This window comes from Atractosteus spatula, chromosome 4 (genome assembly GCF_055471065.1).
Source record: "Atractosteus spatula isolate fAtrSpa1 chromosome 4, fAtrSpa1.hap1, whole genome shotgun sequence".
Classification (NCBI taxonomy): Eukaryota; Metazoa; Chordata; class Actinopteri; order Semionotiformes; family Lepisosteidae; genus Atractosteus; species Atractosteus spatula.
Genome location: NC_142709.1, coordinates 34205371 through 34232955, shown reverse-complemented (window position 1 = coordinate 34232955; position 27585 = coordinate 34205371). Strand labels below are relative to the sequence as shown.

Genomic DNA, 27585 nt, shown 5'->3' with positions numbered 1-27585 from the left:
ACTGCTCCACCTGGCGGTTTTACAAAGTAGTGCAACCCTATTTGAAAAAACTGTGGTACCCGCAGCCCCTGAACTGCAAACTACTGCAGTATTCCCTGTGCATTTTGAATGGCTGGATCTGTACTTATTACAAGTGAAAATTATCCCTTTAGTTGAGCAATATCTCCAGCTCATTGATAAGACCTGAGTGCCGAATTCATGTTATCTCCCGAGGGGGTTGCTTTCTATTAGCAACATGCTAGAACAATTCTGGATATACTGTCCTTAAATATGCAAATAAAATCACTGCACTATAAAGATAACTTACAAATCCATATATAAAGTCACAACTATGATCACGTGCTCTGTTGACTTGGAAATTATGTCTCTTTTGGAAAAATCTCTGTCTTTAAAGTCAGCATTGACCTTATACAAGTAACATGGTTGAACATGTCTGTGCTAAAGGTCTTGAGCACTCAAGTTAAAGACATTTAGTAATCTTTACATCTCTAATGAAAATTATGTTTTTTTTCTTTCTTGCAGGATCTGCCTTACATTGAACCATAATATGTATATGTGGAAAAGACCAATACAATCTACAACAGGTCATTTTTGGCTGTGATTAAATCTTTCCTGCCTGATACTGTGCATCAAACAGCCTTGGTTTATCATTAAATACCACATTCAAGCTTATACTGCAGTTCTCACTGACTTGCTCTCTTGTTCCTTGAGTACTAATGGACTAGTTTTCACTTATTGACTGTTATGTTAAAAGAGTCTCATATTTAAAATTTGGAGCATGTGAAACAAATTTCCTAGTTTTTTAACTAGTAATTTTATTTTTCAATTAAGTAATAGATCTGTGGAACACGGCCCTTCCTGTCAATTTGATGTCAAATGGCTGGATGAAACAGAACGTTATCTCAGTACATTGGTCATGGTCAGAAAGATATCTGTTTCAGTCTTAAAGAAGTAGCTCACCACAGATAGGAAAATGATTCTTTAAGCACCTAGAAAAAGGAAAATACAGGAATCTACTTTGAGCTTCAAGAAGGAAATGTGACTATTTTCAGCAAATGGTAGCATTTCTTTGAAAGTTGCAGACACCATAGCTAGAGGCTTTCAGGAGTCTTTCCAGAAACTGATTTTGTTCAATCTGGCAGCACATGTAACAATTCACAAGACAGGTTAAGAGGAGCTAACGAGTCTGAAGTTCACTGAATCCGTAATTTGTTTCAGCAGACTAGAAGTGCTGAAGGTGTGGGGATTTATTGTGCAGTAACTGTTCACAGCTCTTATGTTATAAATATATAAAGTAGCTCTTTACTTGAACATGTTAAATGTTGTATAATAATAATAATAATAATTAATAATTGCTTACACTTATATAGCGCTTTTCTGGACACTCCACTCAAAGCGCTTTACAGGTAATGGGGACTCCCCTCCACCACCACCAATGTGCTGCATCCGCCTGGATGTATCATCGTTTGGATGGGAAATTGCATTTAAAGGCCCACTGCCCAATTCATTTACATCTTAATCAGATTTGGTTGTACTCAGACATGGGATTTAGGTTCCAGTCCCTTTGGGGGCATGGGTTTGTAATGCCACCGCTGCTAGAGTGCATTGCAGTGCACGGGATGTGTTTAAAAGCCACTTTGCAGAAAAATAGCAGGAAGAAGAGAGGCACGTAGAAGCCTTCTAACAGGAGGGCTTCTATGCTGGTGAGAGCACACTGGCTTAGAGTTTCTTAGGTCTTTCAGACTCTTTGGGGTGTTTTCTAACCTGCTGGTTGGAAGACTTGATCAAGCTGTCTAATCACCAGGAATGATCCTGTCAAACGCCATAAGTAGTGCATGGTTGTATTTGTGAAAGGTGACGGGGCAGAGAAGAAAAAAAACACTCCACAAAACTAAGCATTCAGTGAAATAATTTTAATTTGATTTCAGTTTGCCTCCCGACCTTTCTCTATTATGTCTTTAAGTAAAATATATGCAGTCTGACTACACCACCCTCAATACAGGTGAGGGAACCTTTTCTTATAATGCTCAGGTTCTTTTACTCCCAGACTAATTCACAGGCAAGACACCAACATGGCTTAATCAGACATGTATTCAATTCAGATAGGACAAAAGTACTAAACAACTCCAGCCCCATTAGGTGAATGCCTGTACACGAACACCAAGGAACAAAGAGTTACATGTGACTAATAAGCAAATGCTCTAAATAAAATAGCAAAACAACCCACTTGATCCACTTCAAAAAGGCTACCCAGTAATATTTTTGTTGTAAGGCCAGCCACACCAAATTAAACCAGAATAAGTTACAATCTCCAGCCACTTTCAGTTTATGTACGTAAAAAAGAACTAAAATGGAATTAAATTTGTACAAAAATCCCCAACAACAAACATTAAACCTCAATTACGATTTCAGCCTTATCCGTACAGAGAACAATAAAAACGGCATACTAAAAGGGACCATGAAATACAGAGAACCTGAACAGAGAGGGAAGGAAGTCCCGGAAACTGTCACTATAAAAAACTCCAAACCATCTGCTGTAATACTTGATCAATCCAAGCGGGAAGAAAATAAAACTAAATACATTACTGATGCCCGTCTTTCTCAGCACTCATCCAGTACACTCTCCCACCTCAAGTTCTTACAACAAAAATAGATGCAGGCCAGCAATTGCAAGACACAGATCCGTTCTACCCCGCTCAGTCAACTCCAGCTTTAAAATCTGCCATCACAACTTAAAAAAAGCCAGCCGTAGTAAAAACACAATCGATCCTGTGGCCACTCATATTCAGAAAAAACACCACAAAGAAAAAGCTACTGATTTCACTTGATTTCCCATTACAAGTGATCTTAAAGAGCTGTGGATTTTCAAATCTATTGCAAAACGCTTGTGGGGAGATGACAAATGATGACACTGAATCACTGTTCTCCTGACCTTTCACCCGAACCTATAACCCTACCGTTCTGTGACATCACCAGTTACTTTAGAATTCTACACATTCCTGTGTCCACAGCACGGAGGACAGTGTCCCAGATCTGAAGCAGCAAAATCAGACGCAACAGCTGGAATACAGATCGTATTGTACACTGTCACAAGAGGGGTTCCCGTGCGGATCCTATTCCTTCTGGAGGCAGACTCTGTCCTAAGGTTCCATAGTGTAGTGGTTATCACGTCTGCTTTACACGCTGTAGGGCCTGGGTTCGATCCCCAGTGGAACCAAGATCGTTGTTCCTCCTAACCCCGTCCCCCGAAAGCCATCGCATCCTTCCTTTAACGTGATGAGTAAAATAGTAAAGATGTCTCTACCGTGAAATACTTGCAGCGTTAATGGTGTCAGAGCAAGGTGATCGCTCGGACGTGGTCTACTCCTGCCTCGTGTGCGACTGCGCTTCCTAGCAAACACAAAGGGGCTGCTGGTCTCCCTCAAGTTTTCCACAGTTCCTGTTCATCTCCCAGAATCACCAATGCACACACTGACTAGAAAAAGACATGAATATCACACGAGTTCCCCTTTTATGTTCTAAGTACATCAACATTCACTATTACCCCAAGACACAGAAAACCAGCATCTGCAGCCCCAAAAGATACTTCCAAGGGCCACAATGGATTCCCACGGGTCAGCAGTCCTTTTAGGTAACAAAGAGAGGGCGTTAGAAAGTCTATGACGCTACAAAGAAGAGCAGCTGCACATAGAAGAGGGATGCCACACATCCAATTTCCCAAATCTCTCTTTGGGCTATGTGGGGAGTCCTCCTGCAGGCTGCACCATGCATTCCCCTCATTTCAATAGCGGTTCACCAGGCCAGTTTCTATGGTCCTTGCCTAGAGCTAATCAAAGTCTCTGCACAGTACCTCCATTCCACTGCCAATGGCTCGCGTGATCTGCAGTTCCTGGACCCGTGGTTCCTCTCCTGTGTGGTCTCGCAGCCTGCGGTTTCCCTTGCGCTGCCTGCCCTGGGTCGAGGGCTTTGCGGAAAGAGAGAGTGCCCCTCTATTCAGGCTCCCATCTTCTTAGCCCTTCCGTTAGCCACTCCCCCCCCCCACCCAGGGGGTTTTCCACTGCTTATCAGGAGGAGGCCTGGGTCGTTTGAGAACTGGGAGTATGCAGACCTTAGGTGTTATGGGCCCTATCACTTCTTTGTTTCCTACCCCCTCCCCCTCTGCCCAAGGTGTGGTTCAAACTGGCTCAGCAGCCACTCACACCTCTGTGCCTCAGTACCTAAGGTGTGTTAATTGCTTCCTGTCAGGATGGCCAGTGTCTTCTTAACCTGTTGCTAATTGTGACCTGTTCGTCATCTGCATGAGGCGATCGTCAGTGCTCGCGGAACAAAAGAGAAGGGGGCGCTTTTAGGGCTTGGCGGTTGTGCTTCGACCAAAGCCATCTTCTGAGCACCTTAGAACACTCTCAGGCGCATCCAGTACACACCATAAGGAGAAACACGTTCCACAGCAGAGGGATGACACTTCTACTTGAAATGCGAGCTCTTTCAGAAAGACCGAGCACACTGCGAATTAGTGCAAAAGTCGACTCTGGTGGGACTCGAACCCACAACCTTTGAATGTCTTCACACACTCACCGTCTAGAAGTCCAATGCGCTATCCATTGCGCCACAGAGCCACTGCTCACGTGACCTTTCACCCGAACCTTTAACCCTACCGTTCTGTGACATCACCAGTTACTTTAGAATTCTACACATTCCTGTGTCCACAGCACGGAGGACAGTGTCCCAGATCTGAAGCAGGAAAATCAGACGCAATACAGATCGTATTGTACACTGTCACAAGAGGGGTTCCCGTGCGGATCCTATTCCTTCTGGAGGCAGACTCTGTCCTGAGGTTCCATAGTGTAGTGGTTATCACGTCTGCTTTACACGCAGTAGGGCCTGGGTTCGATCCCCAGTGGAACCAAGATCGTTGTTCCTCCTAACCCCGTCCCCCGAAAGCCATCGCATCCTTCCTTTAACGTGATGAGTAAAATAGTAAAGATGTCTCTACCGTGAAATACTTGCAGCGTTAATGGTGTCAGAGCAAGGTGATCGCTCGGACGTGGTTTACTCCTGCCTCGTGTGCGACTGCTCTTCCTAGTGTTAGAAAGTCTTTGACGCTACAAAGAAGAGCAGCTACACATAGAGGACCCCTATCAATTCTTTGTTTCCTGCCACCTCCACCTCTGCCCAAGGTGTGGTTCAAACTGGCTCAACAGCCACTCACACCTCTGTGCCTCAGTACCTAAGGTGTGTTAATTGCCTCCTGTCAGGATGGTCAGTGTGTTCTTATCCTGTTTCTAATTGTGCCCTGCTGTTGTTTGTTGTCTGCCTCAGAAAACTTGAAGTGTAAAATCTTGGGGTGGAGGCATACATTTCACAATCCTGGCTACTAACGCAACTTAATTAATCACAGCCTGTTCCTCCTTCTACAGTTTGCATTCTGTGACAATCTCAAATTCAAGCCACAGAGCTGTCTAAACCTTTACTCAGTGCGGTATGAGGTTTGATGTAAACTGTATTGACGGGAAAGTGTATTTTAAGGCCCACTGCCTAATGCCCTTACATTTCACTTAGGCGCTCGTTAGTGATCGCGGAAAAATAGAGAAGAAGGCACTTTTAGGGCTGGGGTCTTGGGTTTGCGCAGCCAAGTGGCATAAGGTGCTGATTTTTAGGTTTCAGGGGGGTGGGCTCGAATTCCACCGGTGTCAGAGCGCATTGCATCGCACGGGATGTGTTTTAAAGCAACTTCACAGAAAAATATCAGAAACAAGAGAGCCATGTAGAATCTTTCTAAAAGGAGGGCTTCTACACCAGGGAGGCTTTGCGTTTCTTTGGTCTTTCAGAGTCTTCGGGGCATTTTTTAAACTGCTGGTTAGATGACGCGATCAAGCTATCTAGTCACCAGGAATGATCCATTCAAACGCCAAAGTAGTGCATGGTAGTAGGTGACGGGGCAGAGAAGAAAAAAAGAACACTCCACAAGACTAAGCAGTCAGTAAAATAGTTTTTATTTGATTTCAGTTTGCCTCCCGACCTTTCTCTATTATGTCTTTAAATAAAATAAATGCAGTCTGACTACACCACCCTCAATACAGGTGAGGGAACTTTTTCTTATAATGCTCAGGTTCTTTTACTCCGCTGACCCATACTAATTCACAGGCAAGACACCAACTTGACTTAATCAGACATGTATTCAATTCAGATACACCAAACAACTCCTGCTACTGTAAGACTAAGAAGCAAATGCTTAAAATTAGATAGCGAAACAACCCACTTGCTCCTGAAGGACTGAATGCGTCGACCAAATCCATTTGTTGAGCACCTTAGAAGACTCTCAGATGCATCAAGTACGCACCATAAGGAGAAAGGCAAGTAACAGCAAACGGTGACACTTCTACTTGAAATACAAGCTCTTTAAGAAGAGCAAAGACACTGCAAGTTAGTGCAGAAGGTAACTCTGGGGGTATTTGAACCCACACCCTTTAGATGCCTTTTTTAACATCAATGTTCAGAAATCTAATGAGCTATTCATTGCCCCACAGAGCAATGCCTTTCCTGGTTTTTCACCTGACCTTTTAAACTTACCATTCTGTGACCTCACCAGTTACTTTAGAATTCTGTAAGCAGTTTTAATGTCTACTTTTGACGCAGAAGAGCCTGTTCAATCCCTGGTGTGAGCATGTTTGTTGCTCGTCATAACATTTTAATTCCATTTTAATCTCCACTGTCCAATCACATTACATCACAATCAGATGCTGATTAGTTCTTGAAGAAAAAGATAAGAAGGCACTTTCATGAGTGTACCTCAGGCTTAGTGTGGCCCAGTGGTCACGTTTGCTAGTTTTTTAACTTTAGTTCCTTCAAGTTAATGGGTTGGAATCCAACCACTGCCAAAGCACATTGCAATGCAAAGAAGCATTTTAATGATACTGTGCAGAAAAACGAATGAAAACAGAACAAAACAGAAAAAAGCCTGAAAGAAAGAAATCTTTTACACTCGTGAAAGCATGCAAATTTTGCATTTGTTAGATTACACATGTAATAATAATAATAATAATAATTTCTTACACGTATATAGCCCTTTTCTGGACACTCCACTCAAAGTGCTTTACAGGTATTGGGGATGCCCCTCCACCAATGCACAGCATCCACCTGGATGATGTGACGGCAGCCATAGTGCACCAGAATGCTCCCCACACATCAGCTATCAGTGGGGAAGAGAACAGAGTGATGAAGCCAATTCATAGATGGGGATTCTTAGGGGGCCATGATTGGTAAAGGCCAATGGGACGCTGGAGTTCCACCCCTATTCTTTTCAAGAAAAGCCCCAGGATTTTTAATGACCACTGAGAGGCAGGACCTTGACTTTACAACTCATCTAAAGAACAGCACCATTTTACAGTATAGTATCCCGCTCACTATACTGGGCCATTAGGACCCACACAGACAGCAGGGTGAGCACCCCCTGCTAGCCACACTAACACCTCTTCCAGCAGCAACTAGCTTTTTCCAGGAAGTCCCCCATTCAATTACTGACTAGGCTCACAACTGCTTAGCTTTAGGGGGTTGCCATTTTTGAGATGCAGGGTGATATGGCTTCTGGCGTTTACAGTACTCTATATAACTCTTAAAGGCTTTTAAAACATCTTGAACAAATTTTCTCATCACCAGAAATGATGCTTTCAAATACAGTTAGTATTGGAAGGTTGTATTTGCTCCTAACAAGTTCCAGATTTTCCAATTTCCTATGACAAAAGTTTAAGAGAGATTATCGCTCTCTACAGACAACAACAAAAAAACACAAGAAACACAAGGGACGTGTATTTATTGTGAGTCCAAGTTGGGCAGCACACACTTAAGGGTCTTTGCTGCAAGTGGATCCCCAATGTCACCACACCCCTTTCAGACCACTGGGCAAATTTTCTGCTCTACCATTGGAGCTAATTCCCCTTTTCATGTACTCTCCTCTGAGAGTAGTGCTGTATATGGCCCCCCTCCGGGCCTCTCTTCCATAGTAATACACTAAATGAGAGCCTTTTGGACTTTTTACCTGCCTTGTTATTGTTTTTGACACATTCCATCTAAATAATAGCTCGACTGAGGGTCTCTGACCCATATTATTTGCAGTTCCCAAAGCCCAGAGACCAGTCCGCCCAAGCTACACCACCCTTGACCAGTCCCCTGTACCAGCTCCACTCACTGTTTTGTCACTGTCTCAGCCCTGGCCTGTCACATGGACTTAGGTCATCATGGTATGGACAGATGCCTTATGGGAATAGGAGTTCTACTGCTACTAAGTCCCTTATGGGTAGTATCAGTGCCAGGATACCCTTCAATTTTGTGTCAGTTTTACAATATCTGTGTTGGTGTGACAGATGCACACCAACCTCTGTCAGTGTCTAGGTTCTGTAGTGTCCTCACTGCCATAGCAGCCACAGGCTAGGACTCTGGTACCTTCTGGTATCTCCTGAACCATAGCAGACACCTATCTCTATGGGCAGTGTACAGCACACATTTTACAAAGACTTCTGAGCCTTGGCTCAGCAAAGTCTTCACCTTTTGTGGTAGATACCCACATCTCTTGGTCTTTGACCTGAGTTTAACAAAAAAGTTTCAAGGAGAAATTCTTATATGCTACATAGTCCTATCTGTTCTGTTCTATATCATGTCCTATAAAAGAAAATCCAACGTGTTTCACCATTTCCAAATCTGTTCAGTCTTGTTATCTAGGTATGCTTCCTTCTGTCTCCCTGAGGAAGAAAGACAGCACAGTTCTTCGGTTGTCTGTAACATCCTTTTCAGTCTCCAGAGTCCTACACAACTTGTTCTTTTGTACTCCCTGGATAAGCTCTACAAAAATACAGGATAGAAAAAGAAAAGAGCCCCCATGTCTCCTTGCTCCAGCCTCTGAAATCTACTCTTCAGTGGCCAAAGCTTATATATCCCCTCTCAGACCAGAACTCTAGGGTTTGAATAAGGGGCCAGGGTCTCAAGGTGATCACAACAGGGAAGGAGTAAAGGGGAGACAGGCATCTTTCAAACCAAATAACTGTTAATGATCAGGAGGCACAGAGCACTGTCCCAGCTTCTCCAGGATAATCAGGTAGGATGCCTGGAAGGAGGTGTCAATGAAATACTGATCACACTGTACGGTGCCTCACTACGTTAGTGCATTGTAATGTGCAGGGCAATATGTACAAATTGCAAATACCTAACAATGAATTATCTGATTGCAAATATTGACAGTAGTATAGCAATGCACTGTAATATTGGTTGAAATCATAAGTGACAACAAAGGCAACCGCTGAGCTTGGATGAAAAGTGGCCTGTGGAAAAAGTGTTTACCCCAGTCTATGGAAGTAGGCATGAGAAGTTCAGTAAAGTCAGTTCACTCTGATAATCACACCATGTGGTGACAGTAGCCCAGGCAGCAGGAAGTGAATGTGTCAAACCAGTTTCTCAGTATCTGAGAACAGACAATGCTCTTCTGGATCTGAAGAGGTTTGTCCAAATGTAGGAGAGCTGAAGAGCCTTGATAGTTGTAACAGTTTATTAAGTATAGTTGTATAGCTATAGTTGTTGTTAAGGATTGTTGTAACAGTTTATTAAGCACTGGAAGTCTCAGGACATTCAAAGACATGACAGAGAACTGGTGTTTTAAGGTTTTATGCTTCTCTGCAACTTTGAACCTGGTGATTTGTGGTAAGCTTCCCCACGTTGTCTGAGAGATCTAAATGATGTGTCAACATAAACACTCAAACACACACTTAGATCCTCTTCTCGCTCTAAGCTTCCCCATTTGTTTTTAAAGTTTGTGCTTTCTACTGTTGTGGAATTTTATCGAAGAAGAGCCAGGAGAGGTATTCTCATTCACTCAGTAAGGTATTTATTCATATTGCAATATGGGAAAAAGCCATCGCCCGTCTGTGCAGAGAAGTGAAAGCTGATTCAAAAGCAAGCAGGGAGAGCCCTTGTTTTATATCTTTTTTAAGCTAATGCAACACTTCAAGGACAGGCAAAGCAGTAATTTTCCATTCCTTATAGGTTTCTGCTTTAAGCAAAGAAGAGCAGTTATTCAAATAGTTTCTCATACTCCCTTCTTCAAGCAGCAGAGATAAACATTATTAAAACATCCCGTGCCCTTGACGAGTTGGGTGCTATCACACTTTGTTCTAAGTATCCAGCTGCTTCTGCAGCACAGCTCTGTCCGTAAACAACATTTTTAGGATAAAACACCTTTTCTCAGTAACTTTCCATTACACTACCTACAGAACTAAGTGCATTTGTCTATACTAATAATAATCTGTCAGGTGTTAGACCAGTCTTGAATTTTATCTAAAAAAAATATTTTCATTTGCTGCTTCTATGGTATATGCAAATCCTCTTAATCAGGTGTCATCTGAAAAGTTGACTAGTTTAATAACTATCCATATCCATATCAAAATCCATATCTTTGGCATACATTAGGAATTAGCAGAGGTCTTAGTACATATCCCTGTGGTACATATCCCTCACCCCAATTTGAGCATTCTTCATTTATCTTTTTCCTTTATCTACATCTCCTGGTTTCCATTTCAGTAAATTTTTTGTGTGTCATTGGAGGAAAGCCTCAGTCGATGTATTTAACTATGACTAAACTTTTGGGAATAATTTAATTCCATTCATATATTGTTCTTTACAGAATCAGGTACACACAGTAGAAGAGAGAGTAGAGTACTTTACTTTATAAGAGTATAAACTTATTTTTCCTATGAGAAAATCCAATCTGCTATAGAGTAATTTATTTGGTTACTATGAACCAAAAGACAATACAGTAAATCCTAAAATCTTACAAATGCTTATATTAAATGAGGCATCATAGAAACAAAAAAACAGAAAGCAAGACTGTTGAGACCCCAAGTTTCTAGGGGTAAAGGGGTGTAACATTTAGGATGGATTTGGATGCAGGTGGATTTCTGGTGAGGACTTAGCAAGCGTGACAACAAGTTTGGTGCAAAAAGGATTTATTTTAAAGTGAATACGTGAGTGGTACGTAATAGGACACAATAACACACAGGGAAAGGGAACTAGAGTGGTGCAAAGAGAAGAAAATAACAAACAAAATGGAGCTGGCTAATAAAATGAGGGGAAGCTGATCTAACTACAAAACAAAACCCGAAGCATTCGGTCTTCTGTGTCTTCTAACACCCTAGCTAAACCTTCAGTAACTACTCAAAACCATACAAGACAAAAGGCACTCACCCGCCCTAAACTAGTGTTACTAATACAAAGATCAACTACGTGTGTACAATGTACCCAACAACCTAAACTAACCCTTAACACAAAAGTTCACACAAATACACAAGTGACTATGAATACAAATAAGTGAAAACAAAAGAAGACACAAGGAATAGGATACAAAGGAGCACAGAGGTTGATATAACACGTTTGGGCAAGGTAATGGCGAAATAAAGGAAAATACAAACAAACAAACGTACAAGGAGACAAATATAAAACAACAAAGCCGAAGCTGTACGAAAACACACACACACAAAGCGAAACGAACGAAAATGGAGAAGCGAAGCCGAAGCAAAACGAAAGTGAAATGAAGCTGAGCCGAGCAGAACCAAAGTCAAGCGAAAGGGCCCTTCATTCTGAAAACCTCCAAGTTAAATATTGAATAAGCTGACTTCTGGTTGGCCGAGAAGCTGATTGATGATGATGTAATACGGAAACAATGGTGTAATGATGGACCAGTGGGGAGGGAGAACAATCAAAGTCAGGAAGTGTGGAACATAGCGACAAAAACACACATGGACCACACACTGGAACGTAACAAAGACAATGAAAATAAAATGAAATAATTGCAGGTAAAATAGTAAAAAAATAAGGGACTGTTTTACTGAGAACGAAAAGAGAGTCACATACACCAACCATTTGCATTTACAATACCTGCTGAACATATTGGGATAGCAATTTGTATTTGTGATTATGAGATCCATATGAATGAGTACAATATATGTATTATTTTGCCAATTCCAGGCAAACGTGACCATCTTACAACAAAATCATAGTTGGTGTTCGACACAGTAACCATAACATCTAGAAAACGTTCACTTTAAATGCATTTCAGAAATTAAAAGTCACTGCAGAAACTTTGACGTCTTGTCTGTTCTTGGCATCTTCTTCCTTTAATTTTCTCTTCTGCTGTAAAATGCTGCTCAATTGGATTTTAATCTGGAGATCGGCTTGGCCAGTCTAAGGCATTCTAACATTTTTTCTGATAATATATAATATAATGTTTTTTAGCTCAAGTGAGCCATGTATGACATTATCTCCTCCATGCCTCTCAGATGAGCCAGTGTTTTTGGAAGATTTGCAATTCTTTTTTCTCCACACCCTAACTTCTCCATCACTTTGGTAGAGGTCTATCTTGGTCTCATATGTCCATGAAACATTATTCCAATGTTTTGTCTTAGTGTTTCCAACCAATCAGTACTACCGTGATAGGTTTAAATCATGTGATATATCCTTCTGCTGTCTTACTTTTCTAGGAACTTTGGTTTTAATAATAATAACTTTTATCTATAAAGCAAATTTCCAAACTCAAAGATGCTGTACATTGTGAGTAAAGAAAAAGACAAAAAAAGTACAATTAAAAGTAACCAAAGAAATAAATAAACAAGAGCATACAGGTTTTTATTGATGTGGGCGATCGGCCGTAAACCTGGAATGTGTTGATGAGCTGCTGATGAGGCAGCTTCAATTCGAAAGGAACAAACAGAATTTATCAACAGTAAATCCAGACTTTGCAAGAACTTCATTCAGATTATAGGAAAAACAGTTACATTACATTACAGGACTTTTCCATTAGCAAAAAGAGGATCAGTGGGAGTTGCTCCTTGAAAGACGAGAAGCTGAAGATAATAGAGTAGAGGTTCTTAAGGGCTGATGTAGAAAGGCTTAAATTGGTCATACGCAGATCTTATTTTACATTAATTTTACATTTGAGAAGAGGTGGAAGGATGGAAAACATCTTAAGGAAGTCCAGTAGGAACTGAGGGTGTGAGGTGCAAATATAGAGTAGTATTTTACATCAGCTGGAGGTAGTGATGGAAAGGGCGATACAGGGGAATACAAGATCTGAATAAGGATGACCTGGACGGGGATCTTGTTAGAATCCAGGGATAATATCCTAAACTTTGAAAACATGAAAGAGAAATCAGAAATATTATTGAAATTACATACAGGGATGTGAGCTGCACCAATTAGAAATTATTCTTAAGAGAAAGCCTTTGAGATGACTGAGGAATTTCATGATAAGTTTAGAAGATGTTTCTTTGTTAAGTATAAACGGCAACATTATATGACTTAATAAGCATTCATTGTTTCCAATTGTGGCCTCAAAAGAAGCATGTATGAAAGCTGGAAACTGTTTGAATAAAGAGGAGCAATGATAAGAAGGAGAGAGCTGTAGCTGTAAAAAACTTTTCGGAAAGAAGATTCATCATAAAAAACAACTCATTCCATTTTTTAAAAGAAGCACCACCACCAAAGTTTTACCTCAAATTGCAAAGTAGGACTGGGGTAAGGATCATACTAATGATGCAAGTTTGAGAAGATGTGAACTAAAAGGTATAGCCTGCATGGCATAGTTTAGGTGGCCCAGCAGAGACAGAAGTTCCTTACGTGCAAAATGTAACTGACAGCAAGGTGGGAAAATACAATGGGATGCAGTCACGAGGAAGGTAGGATGTCAGTCAGAGCTGGGGCTGAAGTGATGGCATCAGGAGCAGCAAGGGCTCTTTTTTAACTTTTCTGCGTGTTTTTCGGAGCACGGCCCGATGAATGTGAGGAGAGGCTCAGTCGGTCAGCAGGCAGACTCTTTGCATCTGATTGGATGACATCATCAGGTGATGCATAAGTTTACTGGAAGCCCAGGACTTGTTTGTTGGACACCTTTAATATGTAAAAAGCTGCAACTCTCCTAGTTGTATATTGTGAACAGATTTTGGGTTAAAGGAGAGTATGATGAGGGTTTTTCTAAATCCAGTTAATAAAGGCAGGAAAGGTCTCATCCACTTTGAAACATGATCTGCAAACGTCACAGCAGGTTTGTGTTCGTCCAGAGCAGCCTGGGTTTGCAGGAGAAATAAAAGAAGGGCTGTGAGGCTGGATTTTTTTATAGTGACTGAATGACAATGGCAAATTCCAGTCTTTCGAAAGGCATGGAATCTTGGAAAGGGACTGGGGGATGAGGCTGGATGAGGTTCATAAGCAAATGACTGAGATGGCAAAGCAGCAGATGAAGCACCTGCAGGTACAGGGAAAATGTGGATTATGATTGAGATCCAAAAATATTAATTGGAACAGCAAGCTGGAATATCCATTGCAAAGTGAAAATAAACAGCAGTATTAATAAAGGTAGGGAAAAACAGAGTTGCAGAAAGATGTATCCCAATGAGAGAAGGGGATTGTGTACAGTATTTCTAGTATTTTAGGTGAGATGATGTCACAAGTGATTGCGAATGACTGGCAGCTGAGACTGATTGAATTTGGTTATCATCCCTCCCGAACTTTCATTATAAACTCCATTTACTGATACAACCTTGTTCTCTTGGTCTCAGCAGTTAACCCATTTCCTGTCACCATTTACCAAAGGGACACAAACCCACCCAGTGCAGTGATGAAGAGCTCTGGTAACTTCTTTGTGAGCTGAGGGTCTGAGTCAAAGAGCCAAAGAACTCAATGGTCATTGATTATTAATTTGGCTCAACCTTTTATCAAAAGTGACTTCATGTGCACAGTCTGCAACTGTACTGCAAGCAACTGTGTTGCTAAAGGGTACAACAGTAATGCTCCTCCTGTGATCTGAACCCACAACTTACCAGTTATTAGTCCATTGCATGGATTATTAGTTCAGTCCTGCATAGATGGTGCTACAACTATTTAATAGCTCTGAATTTTAAATGTATTTGCATCTTTCAATACTGTGTTGATGATTAAAATACTGAAGGAATGGAAATCTAAAAGATTTTAATTCATTAACAGTCAGTTTAATGCCCTGCATATGTTAGTGAAGTAATCAACAATGCTCAGTCTTAGTTACAGTAAAGTACTACAGGGCTGGATGCTATCGTAAGCTAAAGAAGTGCTCTAAGCAGTAATCATTCACTTTGACATTAAACAGCTTTCACTGTTTATTTTCAGCTTCTGCTGTGTTATGTCAGATAATAATCAACTGTTTCCATATAGTTTAGATGGTAATATAATGATTTACACCTTAACAGCACTTAGTGCCGAAAACCACAACTTCCTGCAGTGACTATTTTTTTACTTTTGAAAGGTTAAATGGTATCAAGGCAGGAACTCAATTCACTATTTGCAACAGATGACTTTTAACAGGAGTGGAATTTGGAAGAAACATGGAGCGGTTAGCTTGTACACCACAACAGCCTTAGTTTGTGACTAAGAACCACATTCAGGCTCAGAGTTCTCACTGATCTGCTATCATGTTTCTTGTGCCTCAATGGACTAATTACTGGTTATTTGACTCACATGTTCCATGTGAGTCACTTTAAGACTTTGAAGAACACAAAACTAACGTTGTATTCTCTTTTTCACGCAAGAAGTTTCAACTAACAAATATGAATAATTGTAAAGGTTGGAATTTTACACTTAAATGAAATATTACATTTGTGATACTGAACATTATCATTGTGAGACAGGTCATGGTCAGAACTCTTTAGCCAATATCTGTTTTAATTTTAAAGTAGGAGTTACCTAACTTGTGCATAACCTTTGGGACACCACATTGCTCGATCAGCTCAGACTGCTTTTTAGGAACTTTGCTATCACAGCTCACCAAAGATATGAAAAGGATCCTTTAAACCATAGTTGTATAATGTCTTTATGACCTTTATAAATGTTGATTTCCAAAGCATTCTAATTTGACACTTCTGCTGAATATTTGCCTCTAGATCAGGTCAGGGATTTGCAAAACACATTGAATATTGTTACAGGCTGAGGTAGATGAAAATGAAGGTGTCTCTAAGAGTCTAGACACAATGGGTAATACCTACTGTAACCTAGTGTTGCTCCACTTCCACTTCTACTTCCCAGAGCTTCAAACCAAGAGATGTTTACTTAGTTGTGCTCAGTGTGAGACATACTGGTCAAAATAATCTTCTGGTTTACCTTAGTTATTTAAGTTCTGGGTAAATGGTTAAGTGTCAATCAACAGTCCAGACATATGAGATCAGATCAAGACAGAGAAAGGAGGGAAAAAAGAGAAGACCATGAGGGAAATACAGACTGCAAGAGAGAGATGAGACAAGAGCAGACAGAACTTAAAGCATGTGCCAGGCAAACGTTCCTCGTTCGACAACATCCAAAAACACCCAATTGAAACGAAGTATTTGAATCTTACTTAAGAGAGTTACTGTAGCTATGCTGTAATTTGTAGGGAACTTGGTGTTCCTGAGTGAAGAATTTGTCTGTTTAGACTGCTTCTCCTGCTTAGTGGGTGCATTTTAGAATAGGGAGATAGGCTCCAGGATATAACTTTGTGGCGTCCGGGTTAGAGAAAGACAGATTTAATTGTAGGTTATATTCTATTTAGTTTAGAAGTCAGTCTTGGGTGCCAACAGAAAACCTCTCCTGCGCATAGTCACTGTCTTGACCCTTCTCAAGAGTTCACCTCATTTAGTCTTCCACACTAGCAGTCAAGTGCCTGATTGATCTGCCACTTCATTCTCCACTACTATGTACCATTTACAAATGCCTAAAATTGAATTGTCTGATTAGTAATATTAACGTCACTGTAGCAATTCACTGTATCAGTAATATAGGTAACAACAAACGTGACTGCTGAGCTTGGATGAAAAGTGGACAGTGGAAAAGTGATTACCCCAGTATATGCGTACAGCAAGTAGGCTTGAGAAGTTCTGTAAAGCCTGTGCACTCTGATAATCACACCACGTGCTTATAGTGGAAAAAATAGCCCAGGCAGCAGGAAATGAATGTTTCAAGACAGTTTCTCAGTATCTGAGAAGAACAGACAATGCTCTGCTGGATCACCAGTGATTTATCTAAATATAGGAGAGCCTGGCTGACTCGGACAGTTGCCTTGTAACAGTTTAGTGAGCACTGAAAGTCTTGGGACTGTTGAAGACATGACAGAGAACTGGATAATTAAGATTTTATGCTGCTTTGCAGCTCTGAGTGTGGTGATTCATGGTAAGCCCATGTCTTTCTCAATATCCCAGGTGTATCTAAGATGTATATTGAATTCTCATGTACTTTTTGTGTTCCTTTGAGTTTAAACAGAGCACAAAAGACTTGTGATTTTCAAACTGGATTTAAAATGTTACTGTCAAGTATTTTGTTATTTTATGTTGGATTCTCATTAACAAAACATTTTTGACTTAGTATATTTTAAGTATTTGAGGTGCATGAAACATCTCAGTAAATCAATATGTATATCAAAGCTCAGTGTCCCATAAAATTTACTGTTTCTTCACAATGACATTTTAGAGGAATGGTCACAAACCAGAGGGGACCATTTGACCCATCTAGCCCATTTGGTAGTGAGAAGTTAATTGATCTGAGGAACTCATCCTGAACCAGAGGGTATCAGCTTTACAATATGCCTGGGCAACTTGTTCTACACTCCCCTCAACCCTTTGTGTAAAGTCCACTGTTTTGACTTTTTCTGTGACTTTGATGATTTTGAAAACTTGTATGACTTCCCCTCATAGTTTCCTCTGTTGAAGACAGTTATTTCAGAAAGTCAGTGTAGGATATTCCTTAAAGTCCCTTAATACAATTGTTTGCTCTTTACTGGACTGATTCCAGAGCACCATCATCATTATTGTAACCTGGTAACCAAAATATTAACATTCTAAAACTCTAGAATATTCAAAATATAGCAAATTCTAAATGAGGCCTGTCTAGTGCATTGTACAATTGTAACACGGTATCCCTTAATTTGAATTACATACTATTGACCATATAGCCTAACAGTTTGTTTGCCTTTTATTGCTTCCCCATATTGTCTGGGAAATGGAAATGATGTGTCAACATAAACCCTGAAGTGTCTTTTTGTTTTTCATAAGTAGCCTCTTTTAGCTCAAAGCTTCCCACTTTGTATTTATTGTTTTTGTGTTGTACTTGCAAAACTCATTGAAAAACTTGCATTTTTCTACATAAAAAATAATCTGTCAGGTGTTTGACCAGTCTTGACTTTTAGCTAAATGTTTTGGATTTTCATTTGCAGCTTATACAGTGCTTGCTATTCGACTTAATCAGGTATCATCTGATAAAATGACTAGTTGAATAACTATACCAGAATCTATAACAGAGATATAAATTAGGGAAACAGCAGAGGTCCTAGTAAATATCTGTGTGGTACTCCACTAATTACATCACCTTCATCCCTCATCTACACCCTCTGTTTTTATGTATTAACCATTTTAAAACCAAATGCATACATTTCCCTTCCTGTTGTGAGTTTTAAATGTACTTCCAAATAGTTTTCACTGGTGTCCCCTAGTTCATGTTTCACTGTTGATTCTGAAGATGTCCACTTGGTCAGCTTTGACTAATATTGATTTCCCTTGTAGGCGATGCTGCTAATGTCACTGAAGAAAAGCTACAGTCAACACCCATAACATCAACTAAACCATTGGGAGTAATGGGTAATCTTTCATTCCATTCACATGCTTTTATTTGCAGTATCAGTCATATACAGTAAAATGTAATGAATTTTCCCCTCAAAAGAAAAAATTGTTATGTTTATGAATTTATTTTAATGTGAAAATAGAATATGTTATAAGGTAATTCATGACAACAGAAACTAAATCAAGTAATTTCAGATTTAAAAAATAGGGACTGTTTTAATGAGAAAGAAAACAGTCACATTACATTTACACTGACAATTTGCATTTACATTGCCAACCAAACATATTGGGATAGCAATTTGTATTTGTGATTATTACATCAATATAAGCAATATAAATGAGTACAATATTTATTTTATTATTGGCAATTCCAGGCATACTTGTGACCATATCACAACAAAATCAAACTTGCTGTTCAACACAGTGACCATAACAACTAGAACACTTTCACTTTAAATACATTTCAGAATGTAAAAGTCATTGCAGATATTTTGACTTCTTATCTGATCTTGACATGTTTTGCCTTCAGTTTTCTCTTCAGCCTGTAATATACTACTCAATCAAATTTAAATCTGGAGATGGATCTGGACAGTATAATATTTTCTAATATATTTTCCTAATGAATATAAGTGAGCTATGCATTACATTACCTCCTCCATTACCTCCATTACCTCCTCCAAACTCCTCCAGTGTTTTTTTGGAGCATCTGCAGTTCCTTTTTTTCTCCACACCCTAACTGTAATGTGAGCCAGTCCAGGCTCCCATGAAGCGTAGTTCAGGATGTAAGTAAGAAAGTGGAGAAGGACATCAGGGGAAGGTTCAACAGGATAAGATGGGTAGACAGACAGGGGGGTGTGACGACAGTGATCCGGTGCTTGAGGGGTGTGGTAAGTGCAAACAAATCCAGACAGTCCAAAGGGGGAATCCGGGGCGCAGTCCAAAGTCCAAAACCGGGGGATCCATCCAAGACGATACAAACAAGGTTAAAATCCGGAACAGGATCCAGAACAGGGACAGGGAATAAAACCAAGGTAACGAGGCCAGGCGCTCCGAGCCCCAAATGGTCAGGACACAGTGATGAACCTACGCCGTCGGGTCTCTCCTGGACCCGCTGGTAGGCGGGCTTCCGGACGACCGTCTTCCAATGAAGAGCGGGGAATAGCGAGAGCACCAGGCTTAAATAAGGAGGCAGAACAGGGGGCAGGTGCACGTAATCAACTGAAATACGAAAGGGCAGGAGCGCCCTTAAGAGGAGGGATAATGATCATGACACTAACTTCTCCATCGCTTTTGTAGAGGTCTGTCTTGGTCTCATATGTCCATGAAACATATTCATCTTAGTGTTTCCAACCAATCAGTACTATCATAAGAGGTTTAAATCATGTGATGTGTGCATTATAGTTCTACTGTCTCAGTTTTCTATGAACTGTGGTTTTAATAATAATAACATTTATTTATAAAGTGCCTTTCCAAACCCAAGGACGCTGTATATTGTGAATAAAGAAAAAGACAAAAAAAGTACAATTAAAAGTAAACAAAAAACAAACAAGAGCATACAGGTTTTTATAGATGTAGGCAATCAGACATAGACCTTGGTAAAAATGTCAATTTTCAGTTTGGATTTGAAGAGAGTTAAAGAAGTTGTCTTTTGTAGAGTCTGAGGAAGGTCATTCCATAACACTGGAGCAGTGAGAGAAAAGGCACGGTCACCAAAAGTCTGTAATTTAGTCCTGAATACAGTGAGTAGAGGACCAGCCTCAACTGAATGGGGCCTACGGGAGGGAGTGTATACATGGAGAAGGTCGGAGATGTATGATGGAGCCAGATTGTTTAGAGCCTTGAAAATCAGTAACAAGATCTTATATTGAATACTGTATGTGACTTTATAGACCCACTCCTAGTGTAGGAGTCATATGTTGCCAGGGTCCAGTGTGAGTTAGTATTCTAGCTGCAGTTTTGAACATATTGCAACTTGTTGAGAAGAGAGGTTTGGATCCCATAGAGCAGTGGTTCTCAAACCTTTTGGACCAAGTACCACCCCTGATCAAAGCATCCAAGTACCATCTACAAGTCATCTTCTCATATGAACTAAAGAAAATCTCAATGACCAACATGAGCACGCTCACACACTCACACACACATATAATAAAAATAGTACTGAGCACTAATTTAATTAATATCGTACCACCTTGTAGCCATTTTCTGACACTTGCTAACACTAGCAGTGCTGTCTGTGTCAGGTTCAGTGCAAGAGCTAGTGTCCATGGCCAATAGGGTTACCATACATCTGGATTTTCCTGGCCATGTCCTCTATTTTGATCCTTATATCTCCGTCTGGGGGGAATTTTCAAATATGCAGAAACGTCCGGGATTTCAACCCCATTATTTTCACCATGAAGAATAATTAACAAAAGTTATAAAGATAGTTAAAAAGAGAGAATTTCTTAACTTCTCTAGTTCACTTCACAACCTATGTTATCAGTCAGTTTTCGTCCTGTACGTGTATGATTATGTCATGAGAGAGCGAATTTGTGCATCAATATCAGTGTCTTTACTCAGTCTCTGCAGTGCAGAAGCATTCCCTCGAAAGGCTCCCTATTTTGTTTCTCATTTTCCTACTCTCAAACACAATGTAAGTGTAAATTCACAGCAGAACTAAAAATAACATTTCCATGTTGTCAAAGTGGCAGAGAAGACTGGGAAGCTGAATGTTTGGTGTGTAAGCCTTGTACTTTTGTCTCCGTGACAGATAAAGGTGTACTTGACTTGCAAGCTCATGTTGACTCAGAAAAACACATAAAGGCAATTCGAGGAGAGAGTTTGTCAACTAAATTAACAGATTATTTTGTAAAATCTGGCAGCAAAACAGAGGATACTGCTATTGCAGCAGAGGGGACTTATGCATTTCACACAGTTAAACATCATCACAGTTACTTTACCAATGAACATAAAACATGGGATATTTTGAAAACCCTCTTCATCCCATCCCTCTTCCCAGATAAGCCATTAGGAAAGTTTCTCAGGGTGTTCTCTTTTTCTGATGTTCAAATATGGTAACCCTAGTGGCCGATGTATAATCCTCCTCGTTCTCAATGGGTGTGCATGATCTATCGGAGCTGGCGTCAGTACTCTTGGCATCTATTCCTTTCAGCCATGACATAATACTTGATTTTTGCGAGGTATTCATTTTCGATCACTTGTTCTGTTGGCGAATGTGGCTCTAAGCTGCGTCTCTGAAAGCTCGAGAGGAGTATGAACGCTCAAGTATTAGGGCGTGCTGTATCAACGTAGCTAAGTACGTAGACTGCGTATTTGACACATAAACCAATTTTATTAAAACAGAAAATATGAAAACCCGTCTCAAGCTTTCTGAAACCAATTAAGTAAACTACAGTTAAAAAATGTACATAATTTTTAATTATTCAATTTTTAATTCCCAATTTTTCAGTGCACACGACAAATTTCCAGGGTCATTTGGTGTACCACCAGGGGGCGCTCCACGTACGACAGTTCGAGAACACCTGCCTAGAGTAGAGTTGATTTTGATACCTTCATTCCACATTCTGGAGTTTTTGGTGATTTCAGGGACAGGTGTTTTAAGTTTTTCCCTTACAGCTATGACAATTTTCCTGTTATCAATTGCAAAAGCTGCAGGATATTCCAAATTTTTCATTTTTTGTATTTTCACTTTGACTTTGGACATGAAACACTGAAGTCAAAGAATAAACAGATTTATAGAAAGGTTAACAACCCAACAATGAACACCGGTCCATCAAGAGACATCTATCAGCCAATTGTCCCAATATATGCGCTCTTTCAAAATAACAGTTCAATGCAGTTAATTTATTTAATCAGCCCAAGTGGATAGAAGTGAATTGATTTAAAACTAGAAGAGTACAGTATTCATTGTGTAGGTTCCAGTTTAACATTCACTCTTTCAATACTTTTGGAGAGCACTGTACTTTATGTTAAGCTTTATGTTAGTGCTGCACTAAGTGAAATATCAGTAATGTAATGGTGCAGATAAAGTCCAGAATATTAATATTATGAGTGCATGAGATGCACAGTAATTGCAAACTGTACAACAAAAGTACAACAAGGAGAGATCATTTCCCTGCTCATTGATAAGAATTTTACAGTTTTACATAATGTGGCTTTTTTGTTTTTACATATTACTGTATATGCAAATTCCACTACAAAAATATATTAACTCCTCTGACAAAACTACTCCAGCACAACCTACAGCCTTGCCTCCCAGCATGCCTTGCAGCAATTGGACAGCTGAGATTGGGCCAGTGAGCTCTGGTGATGTCCAGGTCCCATTGCACCCAAACAGAGTGACCTTCTTGTTCAAAGAAAGGTTGGTCTCCTGATTCCCACAATAAATCAATGCATGAAAAAGTGCTAAGACCACTCATCATGATGCTAATTACAGTGGCCAAACAGAGATGCCAGTAAGCTTTAACACCTTTCTGACACTCCAGGGATCCCGTGGAAATACACAGAAATTGTAAATAGGAAGAAAGAAGCAGGAAAATCCATCCAAGAAATTCATTGTTCAAACATCTGATGGTTCTTCAGTACCTGCAGTACACGTACATCACAAGTCAGTTGATCACCTGACTAAGAGAAGCCCTTTATGATGATTTTTAATGTGAGTTACCAAGCTGGCTAGTATGAATAAAAGCAAGACAGCAGTGTAATAATGAAGAATGGTCTAAAAGACTGCAGATCGAGTCTCACTTTGTACAGAAAACTTGGAGAAAGATGAATCTGTAATACAAAAAAGAGAAAAGACATGGACAAGACACACCTAATTGCTTAATAAAAAGACAAGGAGATTAAAGCAGTGCAACATTAAGGAGCAGAAGTTACAGAAGTGTTTTGTAACAATTATAATAATATTAAAAAATATTATTTGTTCTGTGTAAATATATTACAAATGTCATCCCAAGAATAAAATGAAATCTAAAAACAACCATCATATGTCTTGAAAGTAGCTATTTATCAGGCAGCCTTCACTCTCTTACTTTTAATACTGTGACCATTGCCAATAACTATTATATTTTCTCATATTGATAATTTGTCAACTTTTCGTTGATGTCAGTAATATGATAATTACTGAAAATTAAATAATTATAATTGAATACTACAAAACACTTGTTGCCTTTTAGTCAAAACACTGAGACAAATACATTTTTTCGTCTTCCTAATTTAGTGTTTTAAGCACAAATTTGTTTTTACTAAGGAAGGACAGTGAACACCAGTCCATCCCGGGCACACACAGACACATGCAACACACCAGGTCCAATATTCCCAAAAGCCAATTAATCTACTGTACTAGTACTGTATGTCTTTCGACTGTGGGAGGAGACCAGCGCACCAGGAGGAAAACATTCAAAATCCACAAAGTTGGCACCCCAGTTCACTCTTCCTAGTGCCCCAGTGCTGAGAGGCAGCAAAGCTAACCACTGTGCCACCATGGTAGCTGAAGTCATGTGTTATTAATTCCATTTTATTTACACAGAACACAGAAGTGAGATTGTTGAACTGGACAGGAGTGTTGATCTGATGTGCACAAACCAGACCTGGAACAACATGATGTTTGTTGTCTGGAAGAAAAAGAAAGAAGGGAAAGAGGAGTGTAATATAGCAAAGAGTACCAGTGAGCCAGAAGTTAATTCCTGTAAGGATGGAAAAAGGATACAAAACAGACAGAATGGAACATATCTGCACATCCCTCATTTTCAGTACAAGGATGAAGGGATTTACTACTGTGAGGTAGTTTATAAGGGAGGCTTGCACGCTTCACAGATCAACGTGTCTGCTAGAGGTAAGAAAAATCTCTCTAATCGACGGATTTTAATAAAGTGTCTCCACAAATTGTAGGTTTTACTGTGACATTATGATGGAATGGAATACTTAGAAATGATTTGAAAGTTTTTGTTTTGTAAAAAATAACACTGTTCCTCACAGATCAGATTCCAGTTGTTTATGAACATACTTATCATCATTACAACCATCTCCATCACATTTCAGTATGCAAAGATAAATTATTCTGGAACTAAAACTCACGCATCCCACTGCAGTGCTTTCTGCACCTGCTTTGGAAAGCCTGAAATGTGACATTTAGCTGACATATTTAAATGCATTTCAAGGCGTAAGAAAGTTCTGTTCTTCTTGAAGGCAGTTCCACTGTGGTATGTACAGTAGTTATGTTGAACAGCCCTCAGAGTTCAACAGCTCAACGGGATTCTGGAAACTCCAGTGGTCAGTTAGAAAGACTGAACTTTTAAATGTTCATTTCACCTTACACAAGTGAATTGTAAGTATAATTTATTATGTTTTGAAAGCAGCTTTCCACAATAATGAAATGGACTGTATAAGATATTGTGAGAAAGCAGTTAGTCCAGATAAAATGGAGATTCCTATATGGACTTTCTGTGTTGCTCATTTGATGAGTCTGCAATCTGGAGGTCAGAAGGCAGATACTCTGTGCATGCTACTAGCCTGAGGGAGAAGAGCTGAGCAGGTACCTAAAGAACTAAGAGTTTTTGAGAACATTCAGTCAGTAGCTTATAGAGGAACGTAGGTTTTTTTTTGGTGTTTGTTTGGTTTGTGATGTCTTTTTTTGTTCCCTGCCCTGTAAACAGAATAGCTCTGGTTTTAACCTTACAGCTATTATAGCTATATGTGTGTCTATTGTCCTTGACCATGTGATCTAAACCCTATGTTAAAGATCCTGCTACAACAAGCCCAGTGGGCTGTCACAATATATTCATCTTTAGAACATATATTCAGAATATCCAGATGTGAACATTTTCTGGGGTAAGTTTTGAATTGACAGCTATCTTGCCTCTCTTCCTCAAGTTCCACCGAAGATAAATTTGGTGTATGACATCATCCAGAAGATGGCCACTTGTACAGCAGCGAACAGTAAACCAGCTGCCAACATTTCCTGGATTGGAGTGTCGAACTGGACCCAGAAAACCACCAAGAATTCAGATCACACGTACACTGTGGAGAGCTCGGCCAGCATCCCTGACAACACATCCCTGCAGAATGTGTCCTGTTTAGTTGAGCACCCAGTTTGGAAGAAGGGTGTAAATAAGACCCTCGGACTACTTCTTGAAAGTATGTCACATGCTACTAAAAACTTTACAGTGAAGAGAATTGCTTAGTCTGTCATTAGTTTGTATATTGCAAGTTTAGAAGCAAACAAGAAGTTGATGAAAAGGAGTGAGATGACTTTTAATAGCACAAGTGTCACAGGGCTCAAATTACAAAGTACAGTAAAGTCACAAGTCTTTCAGTTTACCACTTTAATTTAATTTCTCAGTGTTTGAGTTTAATATGGGTTAGATTTATTATTAGTCTGTGTTTCTTATTCTGTACATTAGACACTGGAAAGTGCATTTGTGAGATTACGGAGTAATTCTTTCTCAAGGAAATTGTCAAAGGGATTAAGAAAGTGAAAATGTACAGGAAACAAATCCTAACCCTTCTATCAGTGTCACTTGTTCTGTGAGTCATTTTGACTCTATTATTTTTGGTGCTGAGAGACAAATCTGCAAAGAAACTAAAATGAGTTATAGCCAAAACCTTTCCAGGTTCTGAAATGTATTACCTTTTTCCACACAAGGAAAGAAAAATATCAACAATTAGTTACTTAATTCAACTTTGAAATATCCAAATAAATTGCATTTTTTTTTGGGGGGGGGCAGCACATATGTTGCCGTGTAGCGCTCGATACCTCCGTGCTAGCTGTGTGGAGTTGGTTCTCCCAGTGTTCACATGGGTTTCCTCCGGGTGCTCTGATTTCCTCCCACATTCTAAAGACAAACTGGTAGGTTAATTGACTTCTGGTGTGAGTGCATGTGTGTGCCCTGTGGTGGACTGGCAGCCCACCCATGGTGTATTCTGTCTTCCACCCATTGCTAGTCAGGTTAGAATCCAGCTTCGGCACAACCTTGTATTAAATAAAACATTTTTTTTTTAGAAAATGGCCAAATGTTTGTTGATGCAGCAATGACAAAGTACATTTTCTTTTAGATCTGGGTTTGTCTTTCTCATCTTTCCCTCTCACATGGACGATCATTTCTGTAAGCTTATCCAGCTTAGTAGTTCTTAGTCTTGCAGTGTCCTTCTTTGTGAGAAATCATCTGAGCAAAACCAGGTGTGTATCATTAGCCTTTTTTACACATTTAATTTATTATTTAAATTAGCATTCCTGTGAAACTGCTGCATGCTGCAAACTGTAAATGTAAAACCCATATCAGTTTGTGACGTAACAAACGTATTATCTTATTATTATTATACTGTTCTTGCAAGAGATCTATTTTCTTTTCATGGTTTGCAATTTCCCACAAAGGCAAAGCTGTCATTGGGTGACTCTGGCCCCATAACTGCAATTAATCCTCTTTAAGGAGGTCCATAGAATGTAAGATTTTGACCTGAAATGGGGTCTACATACTGTATACAGCAACAAAACAGAATGAAAGGGGGGAAACTGCTTGTTGTTTGCCAGAGATATATGGTTAAGTGCTTGCAAAAGGCTGTTTCTCCACTGTTCATTCTGTTTTGTCACTGTACTCCCTAAAGTGCTGCTGCTGTGATCATCTGCACATGTGTCAGTAAACCTTACCAACATGGATCTGAACTGCGTGACACTGGAATTTAATTTGTTCAACACTTTGTAATAACAAGTAAAGAAAACTGCCTTTAGTTTTTCCTAATTTGCAATATGTTATGTGCTACCATTTGCTAGTACAGTCCTGGTCCCGAAGTCCAGCAAGCTGCCGGTTTTCATTCCAGCCCAACTTAATTGTTCAGCTCTGAAGCCTTATGTGAACTTTTAAGTTGGAATTTTTTTTTTTTACTTCATACATGCAATAGTTAAAAGCCAACTTCTAACATATTTAAAAACAGAAAACAGTCAAAC

General features: G+C 39.7%; 1 protein-coding gene and 3 non-coding genes across 4 annotated transcripts; 3 read left to right on the top strand and 1 right to left on the bottom strand.

The window, feature by feature from the left end:
- Positions 1-3144: 3144 nt before the first annotated feature.
- On the top strand, positions 3145-3217 carry trnav-uac (transfer RNA valine (anticodon UAC)). The gene has a single exon. It is a non-coding gene; the product is annotated as a tRNA-Val (tRNA).
- Positions 3218-4523: 1306 nt separating this feature from the next.
- Positions 4524-4616, bottom strand: trnar-ucu (transfer RNA arginine (anticodon UCU)). The gene is made up of 2 exons: positions 4580-4616; positions 4524-4559 (listed from the first exon to the last, which is right to left on the bottom strand). It is a non-coding gene; the product is annotated as a tRNA-Arg (tRNA).
- A 217-nt stretch (positions 4617-4833) lies between these two features.
- trnav-uac (transfer RNA valine (anticodon UAC)) lies at positions 4834-4906 on the top strand. Its single transcript has one exon. It is a non-coding gene; the product is annotated as a tRNA-Val (tRNA).
- A 12114-nt stretch (positions 4907-17020) lies between these two features.
- On the top strand, positions 17021-27303 carry LOC148836256 (cell surface glycoprotein CD200 receptor 1-B-like). The gene is made up of 4 exons (XM_088912429.1): positions 17021-17202; positions 18588-18662; positions 24172-24477; positions 25515-27303. Exons 1-4 carry the CDS (start codon positions 17139-17141, stop codon positions 25823-25825), a joined length of 756 nt encoding a protein of 251 aa, XP_088768555.1. The 5' UTR covers positions 17021-17138; the 3' UTR covers positions 25826-27303.
- The last annotated feature ends 282 nt before the right edge of the window (positions 27304-27585 follow it).